Source organism: Muntiacus reevesi, chromosome 2, assembly GCF_963930625.1.
Source record: "Muntiacus reevesi chromosome 2, mMunRee1.1, whole genome shotgun sequence".
Lineage (NCBI taxonomy): Eukaryota > Metazoa > Chordata > Mammalia > Artiodactyla > Cervidae > Muntiacus > Muntiacus reevesi.
This window is the reverse complement of record NC_089250.1, coordinates 173,107,909-173,125,284: the sequence shown is the minus strand read 5'-3', so window position 1 is coordinate 173,125,284 and position 17,376 is coordinate 173,107,909. Positions and strand designations below refer to the sequence as shown.

Below are 17,376 nucleotides of genomic sequence, written 5' to 3'. Positions count from 1 at the left end.
CAACCCACTCTCCCTCCCAGCCTGTTAGCAGTGTGACAGTCCCTTGATTGTTCTGCATTTAGAACGATGGCCACGTTACTGGTGTCCGACTTGTTACCTTCCTGTGCTATGAAGGGGCGCTGATGTCGGCGGGAGTCTCGGGCCTGTTTTGTGGGCTGAGGGCCCTGTCGAGGTGTGTGTGCGGCATCGTCCCCTCCCAGGGGCGGATGTGGGATGGCAGGGCCCCGTCCCCAGAGTGGAGACAGAGCCACCCTGCCCCCTCTGTCCTCTTCTTCCACCCTGCCAGGCAGACGAGTCCACACAGCATTTTTCTTTTTGGTTTGTCCTTTCTGTTTGTGCTGGAGGGTCAGGCAGGGTCAGCCTTCCCTGGGGCTCCAGGTCAAGCCCTGACAGTTGGGCATGAGGACAGGATGTGTGTGAGGCAAACCAGGCTCCCACAGGCCAAAATAACTACACGTGGCAGCTTATCTGAGCGTGTGCATGCTGGACAGGGGGCCCACAGGCAGGTGCAGGTGAGCCTAGAGCTCCCAGGGATGCAGCACATGGTCTGGGGCCAGGCCCTACTATTCTAGGTCCTCTGTGGAATAGTTTGGATGGCCAAACAACAAATTCTAAGTGTAGATACAGATGTCTTTATAAAGTAATGACATTTTTGAGCATATGTTTTCAGAAGCAAGTGTTTTTTTATTTGTCTTATATTTTATTTAGGCGCCTGCACCTTCTCAAACAGTGTTGACTAACTAGGGTGACAGAGGCGGCCTTGGCCCTGCCTGGCAGGAATGGGTGCTTCTCCGTCAAGATGACAGAGGTGGGATGAGGGGAAGGATGCTTCTCCATCAAGTGTGTGGTTGACTGGTTGTGGCAAAAAGGCAATCATATTGGGACAACGCTCTTCTTTCTCTAGTTGACAAGGAATATTTAGCAGGGATGAGTATTGAGATAGTGAAATACCTTTTTAACTGAGACAATCCTAGGATTTTTCTTTTTAAATCTGCTGGGACGATGCTGGATGAAAACACTGCTTTGTGTATGAGCAGTCTTACAGTTCTGCTTCACAACCAAGAATTTCATGGAGCCACACTTTTTTTTACATGCTGATGAATTCAACTTGTTGAACAGTATTTTTAGTAGTTTTGCATCTATATCCATAGATAAAATTGGGCTTCAGATTCTTATGTCTTATTATGTTCTTCTATTAGCAATGTGCTAACTTTAGAAACAATTGAAATTATCTTCATCTTTTTTCTATTGTCTGGGATACTTTAGAAATTATTTTAAAATTTTTTGTTTATTTATTTTTGGTTTCACTGGGTCTTTGTTGGTACGTGCAGGTTTCTCTAGTTGTGGTACACGGGCTTTGCATCGTGGCAGCTTGTCTTCTTACAGAGCACAGCTTTAGGCTCGCAGGCTTCAGTAGTTGCAGCGCAGGGGCTCATTAGCTGCCTGTGGCCCTGGAGCATGCATTCAGAAGTTGTGGCACATGGGCTTAGTCGCACCACAGCAGGTGGGGTCTTCACAGACCAGGGATTGAACCCATGTCCTCTGCATTAGAAGGTAGGTTCTTCTCCACTGCACCGCCAGGGAAGTCCCTGGGATACTTTAAATTGTTAGGGAATTAACTGAACTTCGAAACTTCGAGAGAAATCACAGGTTAAACAATATGTAAAGGACTTACTGAAGTTGCTGTTATTCAGTCACTAAGTCCTGTCCAACTCTTTGTGACCCCATGAACTGTAGCACACCAGGCTTCCCTGTCCTCAACCATCTTCCAGAGTTTGCTCAAACTTATCTCCACGAGTCAGTGATGCCATCCAACCATCTCATCCTCTGTCATCCCCTTCTCTTTGTGCCCTCAGTCTGTCCCAGCATCAGGGTCTTTTCCAATGAGTTGGCTCCTCCCTATCAAGTGGCCAAAGTATTGGAGCTTCAGCTTCAGCATCTCAATCCTTCTAGTGAAGATTTAGGGCTGATTTCCTTTAGGATTGACTAATTTGATCTCCTTGCTGTCCAAGGGACTCTCAACAGTCTTCTCCAGCACCACAATTAGAAAGCACCAATTTTTCAGCACTCAACCTTCTTTATGGTCCAACTCTAACATCTGTACATGACTACTGGAAAAACCATAGCTTTGACTATGTGGACCTTTGCCAGCAAAGGAATGTCTCTGATTTTTAATAAGATTTTGGAGCCCAAGAAAAGAAAATCTTTCACTGTTTCCATTTTTTCCCCATCCATTTGCCATGAAGTGATGGGACCAGAGGCTACTCTGCATTTTTTTAATACTGAGTTTCAAGCCAGCTTTTCGATTCTTCTCTTTCACCCTCATCAGTAGGCTCTTTATTCCTCTTCACTTCCTGCTATCTGAGTGGTATCATCTGCATATCTAAGGTTGTTGATCTTTCTCCCAGCAATCTTGATTCCAGATTGTAGTTCATCCAGTCCAGCATTTCGCATGATGTTATTGAACTTAGACAATTGTTTATAAAAATTAGAAATATCACCTCAATTAAGAAAGTAAGACAAAACTTTTCCTTTACTGTTTTCAGAATTTATGTATCCAACTCTTTGCGACCCCAAGGACTGTATCCTCCATCCATGGGATTTTCAAGTCAAGAATGCTGGAGTGGGTTGCCATTTCCTTCTCCAGGGGATCTTCCCAACCCAGAGATTGAACCCAGGTCTCCTGCATTGTAGGCAGATGCTTTACCATCTGAGCCACCAGGGAAATGTTCTTTCAGAATTTAGATCATGTTTAAAAAGAACTCTATTTTGAGATTACCAAACATTGATGTTATATTGTTGTCTCTGTTAATTACTTTTTAATCATGTCTTGGAGTACATCAAGGCTGTATATTGTCACCCTGCTTATTTAACTTATATGCAGAGTATATCATGAGAAACCCTGGGCTGGAGGAAGCTCAAGCTGGAATCAAGATTGCCAGGAGAAATATCAAGAACCTCAGATATGCAGATGACACCACCCTTATGGCTGAAAGTGAAGAAGAGCCTCTTGATGAAAGTGAAAGAGGAGAGTGAAAAAGTTGGCTTAAAGCTCAACATTCAGAAAACCAAGATCATGGCATCCTGTCCCATCACTTCATGGCAAATAGATGGGGAAACAGTGGAAACAGTGGCTGACTTTATTTTTGGGGGCTCCAAAATCACTGCAGATGGTGACTGCAGCCATGAAGTTAAAAGAAGCCTACTCCTTGGAAGGAAAGTTATGACCAATCTAGACAGCATATTAAAAAGCAGAGACATTACTTTGTCAACAAAGGTACGTCTAGTCAAGGCTGTGGTTTTTCCAGTAGTCATGTATGGATGTGAGAGTTGGACTATAAAGAAAGCTGAGTGCCGAAGAACTGATGCTTTTGAACTGTGGTGCTGGAGAAGACTCTTGAGAGTCCCTTGGACTGCAAGGAGATCCAACCAGTCCATCCTAAAGGAGATCAGTCCTGGGTGTTCATTGGAAGGACTGATATTGAAACTCCGATACTTTGGCCACCTGATACAAAGAGCTGACTCATTTGAAAAGACCCTGATGCTGGGAAAGATTGAGGGCAGGAGGTGAAGGGGATGACAGAGGATGAGATGGTTGGATAGCATCACCGACTCAATGGACATGAGTTTGGGTGGACTCTGGGAGTTTGTGATGGACAGGGAGGCCTGGCATGCTGCAGTTCATGGGGTCACAAAGAGTCAGACATGACTGAGCGACCGAACTGATGATGAATTGAATCACGTCTTGTCATTTCTAAGCAAGATGGGCTGATTTTTCACATTATAATCATGTTTTACTAGAAGATGCTTTATTTGAAAAGTACTTCGATACATTCAATGCACATTAAAACTGGTGATTTGTCTTTTACTGAATTGTACTTTTAGCAGCATAAACATATTTTTGTCCCTTTTGATAATTACAACCAGGTATTTTGTTTGTCCCAGCATTTTAAGTATCTCTATGTCATGTTGTCCTTGAGAAACACCTCTACCATCCTACAGCTTTGACACAACTAAAGTTTTTCTTTTTAACAGGAGAATCACATTTCTTGTGACTGCTGGTGAATATGGCTTTATGGTATATATCTTTTTCTATCAATTTCTTGCTGAGACTGTCATATTTTGTTTGTTCCTTTTCTTCCTTGATGCTTTGGTGTATTTCTGTCCTGTTGATATTCTACTAATGATTACCCTTAAGTCTGAAAGTACATAGACTTATTAACCTGAAGAGTTAATCAATATCATTTAATCTGATCAAAAAGAGACCTTTAGCATACTTTTCTTATCTATTTTCCAAGCAATGGATCTTCCCTGGTGGCTCAGAAGGTAAAGCATCTGCCTGCAATGCAGGAAATGCAGATTCAATCCCTGAGTTGGGAAGATCCCCTGGAGAGGGAAATGGCAACCCACTCCAGTACTCTTGCCTGGAAAATTCCATGGACTGAGAAGCCTGGTAGTCTATAGTCCATGGGGGTGGCAAAGAGTCGGACACGATTGAGAGACTTCTCTTTCTTTCTTTCTTTCTTTCTTTTCCAAGCAATACACCACTCCTTCCCAAATGTTAGGAATTTTAGTTTCATAACACTAGTTTTGGATTTGTCCAAATGTATTTTCTTGTTTTTGTAAGTCAAATTTTGCAATTACATTAATATTTATAGTCACTTTATCAAGTAAGTATTTGTATTTAAATATTCACTTTACTGGTTTCTTTGCCTGCTTATTCTACATCATATCTTGTATTTCTTGGATTCCTGCTCCTGAAGTGTAAATTTACACTCAGCCAGGGCTTATGGGGAGAGAATGGAGGACATGTTTGGGATATCTAGTGAGCCTTTTCCCTGCAAGACAGCTGCTGGCTGTGGCCTCTTCCCACAGGCTCATTGATCTTCCTCCAGGGGTCAAGTTCCCCTGAGCAGTAGATTCAGTGGCAACGGTGTTTTCTATCAGGTTGATGTAGTGCACTGGTTCTCCCTTCCCTGCTACTCACAGGAAGGACATACAGCTATCCCCAAATTTCCTGAAGAGGCAACCCAGCAGTCGTGAATCCTTAGACCAAAGAGGTGAAAAGTAGATTATTACTTCTCTGGGTACCCAAAAGGCAATAGATAAGCAAGAAGGGAGTAAAATAGAGACTGAGTTGAAAATATGCTCAAAGAGTTGCTTTAAGGAAGCTCTCCTGAAAATTCCCTCTTACTTTGTATGTAAAAGGATCAAGAGCAGACAAATTAAAGTGTGGGCAGGCAAGTATGTAACATTTAATGCACTCTGGGCTAAAAAGAATGACCTTGACAAAAGTCAAAATCTCTTCCAAGTTAAACAAAAGCAGAGAACACACAATTTCCCAGGTACAAAGGGCCAGCTGGCTTGGACCAGGAACAAAACTTTTCACATCAAAGGAACTGGGGAGCATAAGCATGTGTTCTCTTATCTGCCCCTGGTTCTACCTTCATCTCAGAGCTGCTGTTGAAGATCGTGGATCAAGCAAAACTGTTTACTTGTGTGCAGAAGTTTTAACCCTCCAGGTGGAGACAGGGGCCCTCCTGGATTCCAGGGGCATGCTTGCAGCGTCCTAAGACTCCAACGGCGATGCCAGCACAGAGTTGTGGGGAATGGCCGGGGGGTCGGCGGGAGAGGGGTGGGGGGCAGGCAGTGGCAGGTTGACGTGGCAAGAGAAGAATCTGCCTAGGATAGTGATGTCTGTGGAAGGAGGATGGACTCAGAGCGGGGACCAGCCATTGTAAGGCCCACCAGAGGGCGCCAGAGAGAGGCAAAAGGAGAAACACCGACTGAAGCTATTTGTTCTTTGCTACACACAGACATCACCTGATAGATGGTCGATACCAAAATCCGATTCGTTATATTCTTTGGTGTCTAAAATGGAGAAGCTCTATATACAGTCAGCAAAAACAAGACCAGGAACTGACTGTGGCTCAGATCATGAACACCTTGTTGCAAAATTCAGACTTAAATTGAAGAAAGTAGAGAAAACCACTAGACCAGATATGACCTAAATCAAATCCCTTACAATTATACACTGAAAGTGACAAATAGATTCAAGGGATTAGATCTGATAGACAGAGTGCCTGAAGAACTATGGACAGAGGTTCATGACATTGTACAAGAGGTGGTGATCAAAACTATCCCCAAGAAAAAGAAACGCAAAAAGGCAAAATGGTTGTCTGAGGAGGGCTTACAAACAGCTGAGAAAAGAAGAGAAGCTAAAGGCAAAGGAGAAAAGGAAAGATATACCCATCCGAATGGAGAGTTCCAAAGAATAGCAAGGAGAGATAAGAAAGCCTTCCTCTGTGATCAATACAAAGAAACAGAGGTAAACAATAGAATGGGAAAGACTAGAGATCTCTTCAAGAAGATTAGAGATACCAAGGGAACATATCATGCAAAGATGGGTTCAATAAAGAACAGAAATGGTATGAACCTAACAAAAGCAGAAGATATTAAGAAGGTGACAAGAATACACAGAAGAACTATACAGAAAAGATTTTCATGACCCAGGTAATCACCATGGTGTGATCACTCACCTAGAGCCAGACATCCTGGAATGTGAAGTCAAGTGGGCCTTAGGAAACCTTGCTAAGAACAAAGCTTTTCTAAAGCCAACTTATATATCTTCAAGTTCTCAGTCCATGTACTGCTGGATCCTAGCTTGAAGGATGTGGAGCGTCACCTCACCAGCATGTGCAATGAATGCTATTGTACAGTAGTTTTAACTTCCTTTGGCATTGTCTTTCTTTGGGGTTGGAATGAAAGCTGAGTTTTTCCAGTCCTGTGTCCACTGCTGAGTTTTCCAAACTCACTGCCATATTGAGTGCAGCACTTTCACAGCATGACCTTTGTGGATTTGAAATAGCTCAGCTGGAATTCCATCACCTCCACTAGCTTTGTTCTTGGTGATGGCCCATTTGACTTCACATTCCAGGATGTCTGGCTTTCAGTTAGTGATCACACCATTGTGGTTACCCAGGTCATTAAGCAGAAGATGGTGAGAGTGAACATCAGCAGTTTAGAAGTCAGTGAACTAAATTGAACAGGAATGGGAAAATTTAATTCAGATGACCACTATATCTACTACTGTGGGCAAGAATCCCTTAGAAGGAATGGAGCAGCCCTCAGAGTCAACAAAACAGTTCCAAATGCAGTGCTTAGGTGAAGTCTCAAAAATGACAGAATGATCTTGGTTCATTTCTAAGACAAACTATTCAACATCACAGTAATTCAAGTCTATGTGCCAACCACTAATGCCAAAGAGGCTGAATTCAAATGGTTCTATGAAGACCTACAAGACCTTCTAGAACAAACACCAAAAGAAGATGTCCTTTTCATCATAGGGGATTGGAATGCAAAAGTAGGAAGTCAAGAGATACCTGGAATAACAGGCAAGTTTGGCCTTGGAGTATAGAATGAAGCAGGACAAAGACTAACATTTTTGCTAAAAGAATGCACTGGTCAGAGCAAGCACCCTCTTTCAACAACAGAAGAGATGACTCTACACATGGATACCACCAAATGGTCAATACTGAAATCAGATTGATTATATTCTTTGCAACAGAAGAAGGAGAAGTCAGCCAAAACAAAACCTGGAGCTGACTGTGGCTCAGATCATGAACTCCTTTAAGTATAAATCAGACTTAAATTTAAGAAAGTAGGGAAAACCACTAGGTCATTCATGTATGAATGATAATCATATCCCTTATGATTATACTGTGGAAGTGACAAATAGATTCAAGGGATTAGATCTGATAGAGTGCCTGAAGAGTTATGGCTAAAGGTTTGTAATATTGTACAGGCAGTGGTGACCAAAATCATCCCAATGAAAAATGCAAGAAGGCAAAATGGTTGTCTGAGGAGACCTTAAAAATAGCTGAGAAAAGAAGAGAAGACAAAAGGAAAGATATACTCAACTGAATGCAGGGTTTCAAAGAATAGCAAGGAGAGAAAAGAAAGCCTTCTTAAGTGAACAATGAAAAGAAATAGAGGAAAACAACAGCATGGGAAAGACAAGAGATCTCTTCGAGAAAATTAGAGATAACAAGGGAACATTTCATGCAAAGATGGGCTCAATAAAGGATAGTAACAGTAAGGACCTAACAGAAGCAGAAGAGATTAAGAAGAGGTGGCAAGAATACACAGAAGAACTGAACAAAAAAGGCCTTAATAACCCAGATAAGCACAATGGTGTGGTCACTAACCTAGATATCTTAACTGCTAAGTTGAAAAGAATGTACAAGAAATGCTTGATGCAAATTAAGGTATAAAAACATAATCCACACCAAGCAATCCACTGCTAACCAGAACTGCCACATCCCCTCCAACTGCATCTGCCTGCCTATCCCCCTGCCTCCCTTCTGAGGTGACCACTGTCCCAAATTTCCCTTCTAATTTTCTCAATAGTTTTATTACTTCTACTGTTTCATTTTCCTTACTTTTGTGTTTTTAGACATGATTCCATCATAACCTCTATGCACCTTGTGAGCTGCAGGTGCCAGTTAGTGACCAGGGTGGTCCACTATCCATCAGATCATTCCCATGTTTCTGTTGCTGCAAAGAGTGTTCTCAGACCATTTTCATGTATGCTTCCTGGAACACTTTGCAAGAGCATCTCTAGATCAGGTGTGTCAAGGGCTACATGATATGTGATACCATGTGACTTCCTAAGTATTTGAACTTATGTCATCTGGTCCCATAACTTCCTGGGAAATAGAAGGGGAAAAGGTGGAAGCAGTGACAGATTTTCTTCTCTTGGGCTCTAAAATCACTGTGGATGGGGTCCGCAGCCATGAAATTAGAAGATGATTGCTTCTGGGCTGGAAAGCTGTGTCAAACTTGAGTGCTAAGTTGCTTCAGTTGTGTCTGACTCTGTGACCCCATGAATTATAGCCCACCAGGCTCCCCTGTCCATGGAATTCTCCAGGCAGGAATACTGGAGTGGGTTTTCATGCCCTTCTCCAGGGGATCTTCCCAACCCAGGGATCGAATCTGTGTCTCTTATGTCTCCTGCATTGGCAGATGGGTTCCTTACCACTAGCACCACCTGTTAAAAAGCAAAGACATCACTTTGCCAACAAAGGTCCATATAGTCAAGGCTGTTTTTTTTTTCCAGTAGTCATGTATGGATGTGAGAGCTGGACAATAAAGAAGGCAGAGCACTGAAGAACTGATGCTTTCAAACTGTGGTGATGGAGAAAACTTGGGATTCCCTTGGAAAGCAAGGCAATCAAACCAGTCAACCTTACAGGGAATCAACCTTGAATGTTCATTGGAAGGACTAATGCTGAAACTGAAGGTCCAATATTTTGTGTACCTAATGTGAGCAGCTGACTCATTGGAAAAAGACACTGCTGCTGGGAAAGACTGAAGGCAGAAGGAGAAAAGGGTGACAGAGGATGAGATACTTGGATGGCATCACCGATTCAATGGACATGAACTTGGGCAAACTCCGGGCAATGGTGAGGGACAGGGAAGCCTGGTGTGCTGCAGTCCATGGGGTTGGGAAGAGTTGGACATGACTTAGCAACTAAACAACAATAAAAAGTCTTATCAGCTGTCCAAGTGGTCCTGTCCATTTGCAACACTAAGTACTAATGGATTTTTTAATGTTTACCCATCTAACAGATTAATGGTAGTTAATCCTGGTCCCAATTTGCATTTCTCTGATTATGAATGAAGTAGAGAATCTCTTCGTGAATGTTTATTCTTCAAACTTGTATCTTCTTTTGTAAAATGCCTACTCACGTACTTACTCTTCCTTTGTGGTTTCTTTCTCTCACTGTTTGTAGGAATGTATATGTATCCTAGTTAATGATCCTTCTTAAGTTTTATGTATTGCAATGATTTTTCCTTCTCTTTGGGCTATGTTTTCACACTATTTGTCGAATTTTTCTTATAAACAGTTTAAAATTATCAGTCTTTTATTTTGGAATTAGCACTTTTTTGACTTTAAGATCTGTCTTTGCCCTAGAAAGATCAGAAGGCTAGTTGCCATTTTTAAAGTTCTGCCTTTCGTATTTACATCTTAAGTCATGTGGAACTGATTTTTGCATATGGTAGGGGCTAAGGATAAAATTTGTTTTTCCCATATAGATGTTAACCATCCTGGGACAGTTAACTAGGCTTTATGGCTCATACATGCAATTTCAGCTGTGGTGCACACATTGATGCTGTCTGTGAATGGTTTGCTCTGTCTGAGCTGAGGCCAGGACAGAAACTGAGAGGAAGTAGTTTCCTCAACTCAGGAACAGGACTTCTCAGGTCCTGCAGCCTCTCTGTTATTTTTCACCCCTTCCTTAGAAAATGTTAAGTTTCTCCATTACTAAGTCTAAGCCGTGGACATCCAGAAAACAGTCACTTCTACTGTTGGGCAGAGAGAGTTCCAGGTAAGGCTGACCACACAGGCTGCCCTACTCTGGGGGTAAACCATGGGCCTCTCCAACCTCATACCCCTGAGCTTTGATGCAGCTTGCATCCAGCCTGCTAAGGGACCCTGCACCTGCATGCCTGCTCTGCTTCTCCAAGGCCAAGGATTCTGATCTTCCCTGGGGTGGGGGAAACCACTCTTGTCTGGACACCAACCTCAGATTCCCCTGGGGATTTGCCTTTGGCCTCAAAACACTTGACTGTTTGGTTGTTGATAAGAGCATTGGAATTTTATCTTAACTCCAAGCTGCACACTCAGACTTTTCGTTATTTCTTTGTTTGCTTCTTTCATAATATATGACCACTTTAAGACTTACTGATGTTGCCTCGATGATAAAAGGTTTAGAATAGAAGAAAGACTGGGAATGAAACATCAATCTCCCTACATTCTCTGAAGGAAGTTTTATTTGATTGAACATGTTCATCTGAAGAGACCCATTATTCATCTATGCAACACCAAGAACAAGAACTAAAATGTAGGGAATTCCCTGGTGGTCCAGGGGTTAGGACTTGGTGCTTTCATTGCTCTTGGCCTGGGTTCATTCTCTGGTTGGGGAACTAATTCCACAAGGTTGTGGTACAGGCAAAAAAATAAAAAAGAACTAAGACGCAGTCAAAGAGACACTTGTTACATGGATTTACAGTTCAAAGTAGAACCAGGGAAGGTTGAGTAAGGCCAGGTAGATTAGGAGTCAGACTGTGTGGTCAAGCTGAACAGGTGACAGGACTCTGAGCCCAGGTAAAACAAGGGATAGTTCCATGAGGCCCAGGTAGAACATGACACAGGCTGAGTGAGGCCAAGTGGAATGTGGATGAGTTATGTGGGCTCCAGGCAGATGTGCAGACAAGCTCTAAAGGCCCAGGTAAAGCGGGACCTGCCATGTGATGCCAGGTAACCAGCTGCAGGAGGCAGAGGGAGGGGCTGTTGGGGCAGATGAAGGAAGTTGAGGGATGTGACAGGGTAACTTGAAGATCAGGACCCAACCGTGCACTGAGCGAGGGTCTGTGCAGAGACCACAGAAGGTGAGAAGGTACAGCCAGTGGCCCTTTCAGCTGGAGCTAGCACTGTGTGGCAGGTTGGGACAACCAAGGAAAAGTTGAGTTGAGAGGGGCCTTGAGGAAGGTAGAGGGTCAGGTTCCTGGAGGCCACCCAGGGGTGGAGAGATGCTTACCTGGATGCAAGAAGGCCACCTCCCACGACCTGGGTCTACAGTTCTGCAGCTGAGGCCTTATTGGGTGCACCGGGCCCCAACTCGAGGGTAAGGGTACTGAGAGGATGACAGCCAGCTCTTTCTCCTCCAAGCTGGTCTCAGGGAGGCAGCCCATGCACCCCAGGGCGGAGAAGGGCTTGCACAAGTCTCCCCAGGGCATGTTTAACCTCCGTGTTCCTCAGAGAGTAGATGATGGGGTTCAGGGTGGGGCTCAGCATCGTGTAGAGCACTGCGGACACCTTGCTTCTCTCAGGGCTGTAGCTGGAGGCCGGACTGATGTAGGCACAGAACACTGCGGAGTGGTACACCGCGACCACCAAGAGGTGGGAGGAGCAGGTGGAGAAGGCCCGCCCCCTGCCGGCAGCCGAGCGCATGCGCAGGATGCTGGCGACGATGCAGCCGTAGGAAGCCAGAGTGAGCAGGAAGTTGACGACTCCGTAGAAGGCATCGGCTAAGACAGTCATAATGCTGTTCACAAGTGTGGGGCTGCAGGAGAGCAGCAGGAGTAGGGGGATCTCACAGAAGAAGTGTGCGATAACGCTGGGGCCGCAGAAGGACAGCCGCGCCATCAGCCCAGCGTGCAGTGACCCGTTGAGGGCACAGACGGCCCACACGCCCACGGCCAGCAGCCGGCACAGCCGCGGGCTCATCCACGTGCTGTAGTGCAGCGGGCGGCAGATGGCCACGTAGCGGTCGTAGGCCATGACCGTCAGCAGCAGCAGCTCGGAAGATGCGCACCAGGTGAGGAAGAACAGCTGGGCCATGCACCCCGGGAAGGAGATGGTGTTTTCCTCGAAGGCCAGGCCCGCCAGCGCCTTGGGTAGCACAGATGAGGTGCAGACAATATCCATGGTAGCCAGATTACAGAGGAAAAAGTACATGGGGCTTTGGAGGCTGGCGCTGTGGCTGACCACGGCGATGATCACAGTGTTGCCCGTGAGCGCCACGGTGTAGAGGGAGAAGAAGCAGCCGAAAGGGGGCAGCTGCAGGCGGGGGTGCTCCGAGAAGCCCTGAAGCACGAATTCTGTCGCCAGAGTCTCGTTGGACCTTGTGGCCCAGCCGGGAGCAGCCCCGAGGCCGTGCTCCATGTGTGCACAGACCTGTGACAGAGAGTACACGACGCTGGCGCCACTCTACCCAGGTGACCGTCTCAGAAGGCAGCCTGGTCTTGGAAAGGGAGGGCTGACCCGACTCCTTCCCAGGAGTCTGTTTATTCCTTAACTTCCAAACCCAACACTCTTCCGAAAGCCGGATACCCTTCATTTACTTCTCTTTTCATCTTGTACTCCGAGAAACACTGTCCTCTCGCGCTTCTAGCCCCATCCCCGTCCTCACTACCTTGATTGTGAGCCGCTTACAGCCGAGCCAGTTCCCAGGCGCCGCGGCTGAGCCCCTCCCCCGGCCCTTGCTCCCGCCTCCAGCCCCGTCTCCATAACCGCTGCTTTTCAGCTGCTCCCCCTGGGTTCCCATTTCCATCTTTTCTGAACTTGTGCTCCTTGCACTCCAGGATTACTTCTGTGGCTGATCCTGCCCTCAGTCCGACATCACTCCTATCTACCCCCAGCCCCAGACCTGTCAACTGCAATTCTGCCTCAAACTACAGGCTTTCAAACTCAAAATTCAAACCTAAACTGTTGGCCCTTGCCCCAAATGTGTTCATCGTGTAGTTTTACAGCAGCAGAAGGTAACTCACCCATCCTCCTAGTCACCCAGCCACCCAAAACCCTGGGTGTAGGCTTTGTGGCAACAGGAACTCGCTTGGACCACATCAAGCTTTAGTTCCTGGTCATGGGAGGTTCTCAGAATATGTTTGTTCCAGGAGCCTTTTATGGTTTTCTTACTTCTCAGCCTCTGGTTCCCGAGGCCTGCAGGCAGAGCTTCCTGCACAATGTTCACAGATGCTCCATCTCTCATTCACAGATATGTACCTAACTTCAAGCTTTTTGTCACCACCTGTATGTCCAGTTTCTCCCTCCAACACCCTCCAGTATGTTCCCAACTGGGTTAATGGTGATGCCCTGGGATGAACACCTGATCCTGACATTTCATTCCCCTCTGTGAAGTTCACCAAGACTTAGCAGAGTGCTCAGGTGAAAAATCACAGAAAACTAACCAAACTGATCACATGGACCACAGCCTTCCCTAACTCAATGAAACTATGAGCCAGGCCTTGTAGGGCCACCCAAGATGGACAGGTCATGGTGGAGAGTTATAACAAAACATGATCCATGGGAGAAGGGAATGGAAAACCACTTGAGTATTCTTGCCTAAGGAACCCCAAGCACAACATGAAAAGGCAAAAAGATACAATGAAAGATGAACTCCCCAGGTTGGTAGGTGCTCAATATGCTACTGTAGAAGAGTGGAGAAATAACTCCAAAAAGAATGAATAGATAGAGCCAAAAGGAAAACAATGCCCAGTTGTGGATGTGACTGGTGACGGAAGTAAAGTCTGATGCTGTAAAGAATATTGCATAAGTACCTGGAATGTTAGGTCCATGAATCAAGCTAAATTGAAAGTGGTCAAACAGGAGATGGTAAGGGTGAACATCAACATTTTAGGAATCATTAAACTAAAATGGACTGGAATGGACAAATTTAATTCAGATGACCATTATATCTACTACTGTGGGCAAGAATCCCTTAGAAGAAATGGAGTAGGACTCAGAGTCAACAACAGGTCGGGAATGCAGTTCTTGAGTGCAGTGTCAAAAATGACAGAATGATCACTGTTCATTTCCAAGGTCAACCATTCAGCATCACAGCAATCCAAGTCTATGCCACGACCACTAATGCTGAAGAAGATGAAGATGAATGGTTCTATGAGGACCTACAAGACCTTCTAGAACTAACACCAAAAAAAGATGTCCTGTTCATCATAGAGGACTGCAATGCAAAGGTAGGAAGTCAGGACATACCTGGAGTTACAGGCAAGTTTGGCCTTGGAGTACAAAATGAAGCAGGGCAAAGGCTAACAGAGTTTTGCAAAGAGAATGCACTGGTCATAGCAAACACCCTCTTCCAACAACACAAGAGACACATGGACATCACCAGATGGTCAATAGCAGAATCAGATTGATTATATTCTTTGCAGCCAAAAATGGAGAAGCTCTATACAGTCAGCAAAAGAAAGACTGGGAGCTGACTGTGGCTCAGATCATAAACACGTTATTGCAAAATTCAGACTTAAAGAGGTAGGGAAAACCACTAGACCATTCAGGTATGACCTAAATCAAATCCCTTACAATTATACAACGAAAATGACAAATAGATTCAATGGATTAGATCTCATAGACAGAGAGCCTGAAGAACTATAGACAGTGGTTCATGACATTGTACAGGAGGCGGTGATCAAAACCATCCCCAAGAAAAGGAAATGCAAAAAGGCAAAATGGTTGTCTGAGGAGGCCTTACAAATAGCTGAGAAAAGAAGAGAAGCTAAAGGCAAAGGAGAAAAGGAAAGATATACCCATCTGAATGCAGAGTTCCAAAGAATAGCAAGGAGAGATAAGAAAGCCTTCCTCAGTAATCAATACCAAAAAGTAGAGGAAAACAACAGAATTGGAGAGACTAGAGATCTCTTCAAAAAAATTAGAGATACCAAGGGAACATATCATGCAAAGATGGGCACAACAAGGAACAGAAATGGTATGGACCTAACAGAAGCAGAAGATATTAAGAAGAAGAGGCAAGAGTACACAAAAGAACTACCCAGAAAAAATCTTAATGACCCAGATAACCATGATGGTGTGATCACTCACCTAGAGCCAGACATTCTGGAATGTGAAGTCAAGTGGGCCTTCCAAAGCATCACTATGAACAAAGGTAGTGGAGGTGATAGAATTCCAGTTGAGCTATTTCAAATCCTAAAAGATGATGCTGTGAAAGTGCTGCACTCAATATACCAGCAAATTTAGAAAACTCAGCAGTGGCCACAGGCCTGGAAAAGGTCAGTTTTCATTTCAATCCCAAAGAAAGACAATGCCAAAGAATGTTCAAACTACCACACAATTGTGCTCATCTCGCAAACTAGCAAAGTAATGCTCAAAATTCTCCAAGCAAATCTTCAACAGTATGTGAACTGAGAACTTCCAAATGTTCAAGCTGGATTTAGAAAAGGCAAAGGAACCAGAGATCAAATTGCCAACATCTGGTGGATCTTAGAAAAAGAGAGTTCCAGAAAGACATTGACTTCGGCTTTATTTACTATGCCAAAGCCTTTGACTGTGTGGATCACAGAAACTGTGGGAAAGTCTTCAAGAGATGAGAATACCAGACCGTCTGACCTGCCTCTTGAGATATCTGTATGCAGGTCAAGAAGCAACTTTTAGAACCAGACATGGAACAACGTACTGTTCCAAGTTGGGAAAGGAGTATGTCAAGGTTGTTTATTGTCACCTTGCTTATTTAGCTTCTATGCAGAGTACATCATGTGAAATGCCAGGCTTGATGAAGCACAAGCTGGAATCAAGATTGCCAGGAAAAATATCAACAACCTCAGATATGCAAATAACACCACCCTTATGGCAGAAAGCAAGAGGTACTGAAGAGCCTCTTGATGAAAGTGAAAGAAGAGACTGAAAAAGCTGGCTTAAAGCTCAGCATTCAATAAATGAAGATCATGGCATCCAGTTCCATCACTTCATGGCAAATAGATGGGCTAACAGTGGAAACAGTGACAGACTTCATTTTCTTGGGTTCCAAAATCACTGCAGATGGTAACTGCAGCCATAAAATTAAAAGACGCTTGCTCCTTGGAAGGAAAGTTAGAACCAAGGTAGACCGCATATTAAAAAGCAGAGATATTACTTTGCCGATATTACTTTGTCTAGTCAAAGCTATGGTTTATCCAGTAGTCATGCATGGATGTGAGAGTTGGACCATAAAGAAAGCTGACCACCAAAGAACTGGTGCCTTTGAACTGCGGTGTTGAAGAAGACTCTTGAGAGTCCCTTGGACTGCAAGAAGATCCAACCAGTCAATCCTAAAGGAAATCAGTCCTGAATATTCATTGGAAGGACTGATGCTGAAGCTCTGATATTTTGGCCACCTGATGTGAAGAACTGACTCATTGGAAAAGGCTCTGATGCTGGGAAAGATTGAAGGCAGGAGGAGAAGGGGACAACAGAGGATGAGATTGTTGGATGGCATCACCAACTCAATGGACATGAGTTTGAGCAAACTCTGGGAGTTGGTGATGCTTCAGGGAAGCCTGGCATGCTGCAGCCCATAGGGTCACAAAGAGTCGGACATAACTGTGTGACTGAACTCAACAGGTGAGCTGATGCTCCTTACCTCTTGAGATGGCCCCGTGACCCCTCTTGCAGGTTTCCTCACTGAGGCATCAGTACCCACCCCAGCCCTCAACTGATAATCCCTGGAGGTGCCAGTTCTTCACACAGCTTCTTCCCTGGAAATACCCTCTGGTTTCCACCTCCTCTTACACTGCCCACAGGAAAAAGACCTTCATCCTTCAAGGTGTGTCACTGCATGTCCTACTTCAGGAAGCTCTTCCCATCCTTATGATCATCTCAAGAAAACTCATCTTCTCCCCACTTTCCTCCCAAGAGCTTGTGCTGTTCAGTTCCCATGACAGCTCTCAAAAGCTTCCATTGTCTTCCATGTACTGACTCTTTTCTCTAAAGGCTTTTCCACAGTAGGATCCACAGCCCATTTTTCTTCCTATCTCAATGCTGACCTCTGAGATTGACAGAGAGCGTTTCTCAATCAAGGT

At 44.6% G+C, this 17,376-nt stretch overlaps 1 protein-coding gene across 1 annotated transcript; it reads right to left on the bottom strand.

The window, feature by feature from the left end:
- Window positions 1–6,346: 6,346 nt before the first annotated feature.
- On the bottom strand, window positions 6,347–12,730 carry LOC136157318 (olfactory receptor 13A1-like; the record flags this gene model as incomplete). Its single annotated transcript, XM_065919240.1, has 2 exons — window positions 11,786–12,730; window positions 6,347–6,358 (listed from the first exon to the last, which is right to left on the bottom strand). Coding segments are annotated over exons 1-2 (957 nt in total), but the record flags the coding sequence as incomplete, so codon positions are not given.
- Window positions 12,731–17,376: the final 4,646 nt, after the last annotated feature.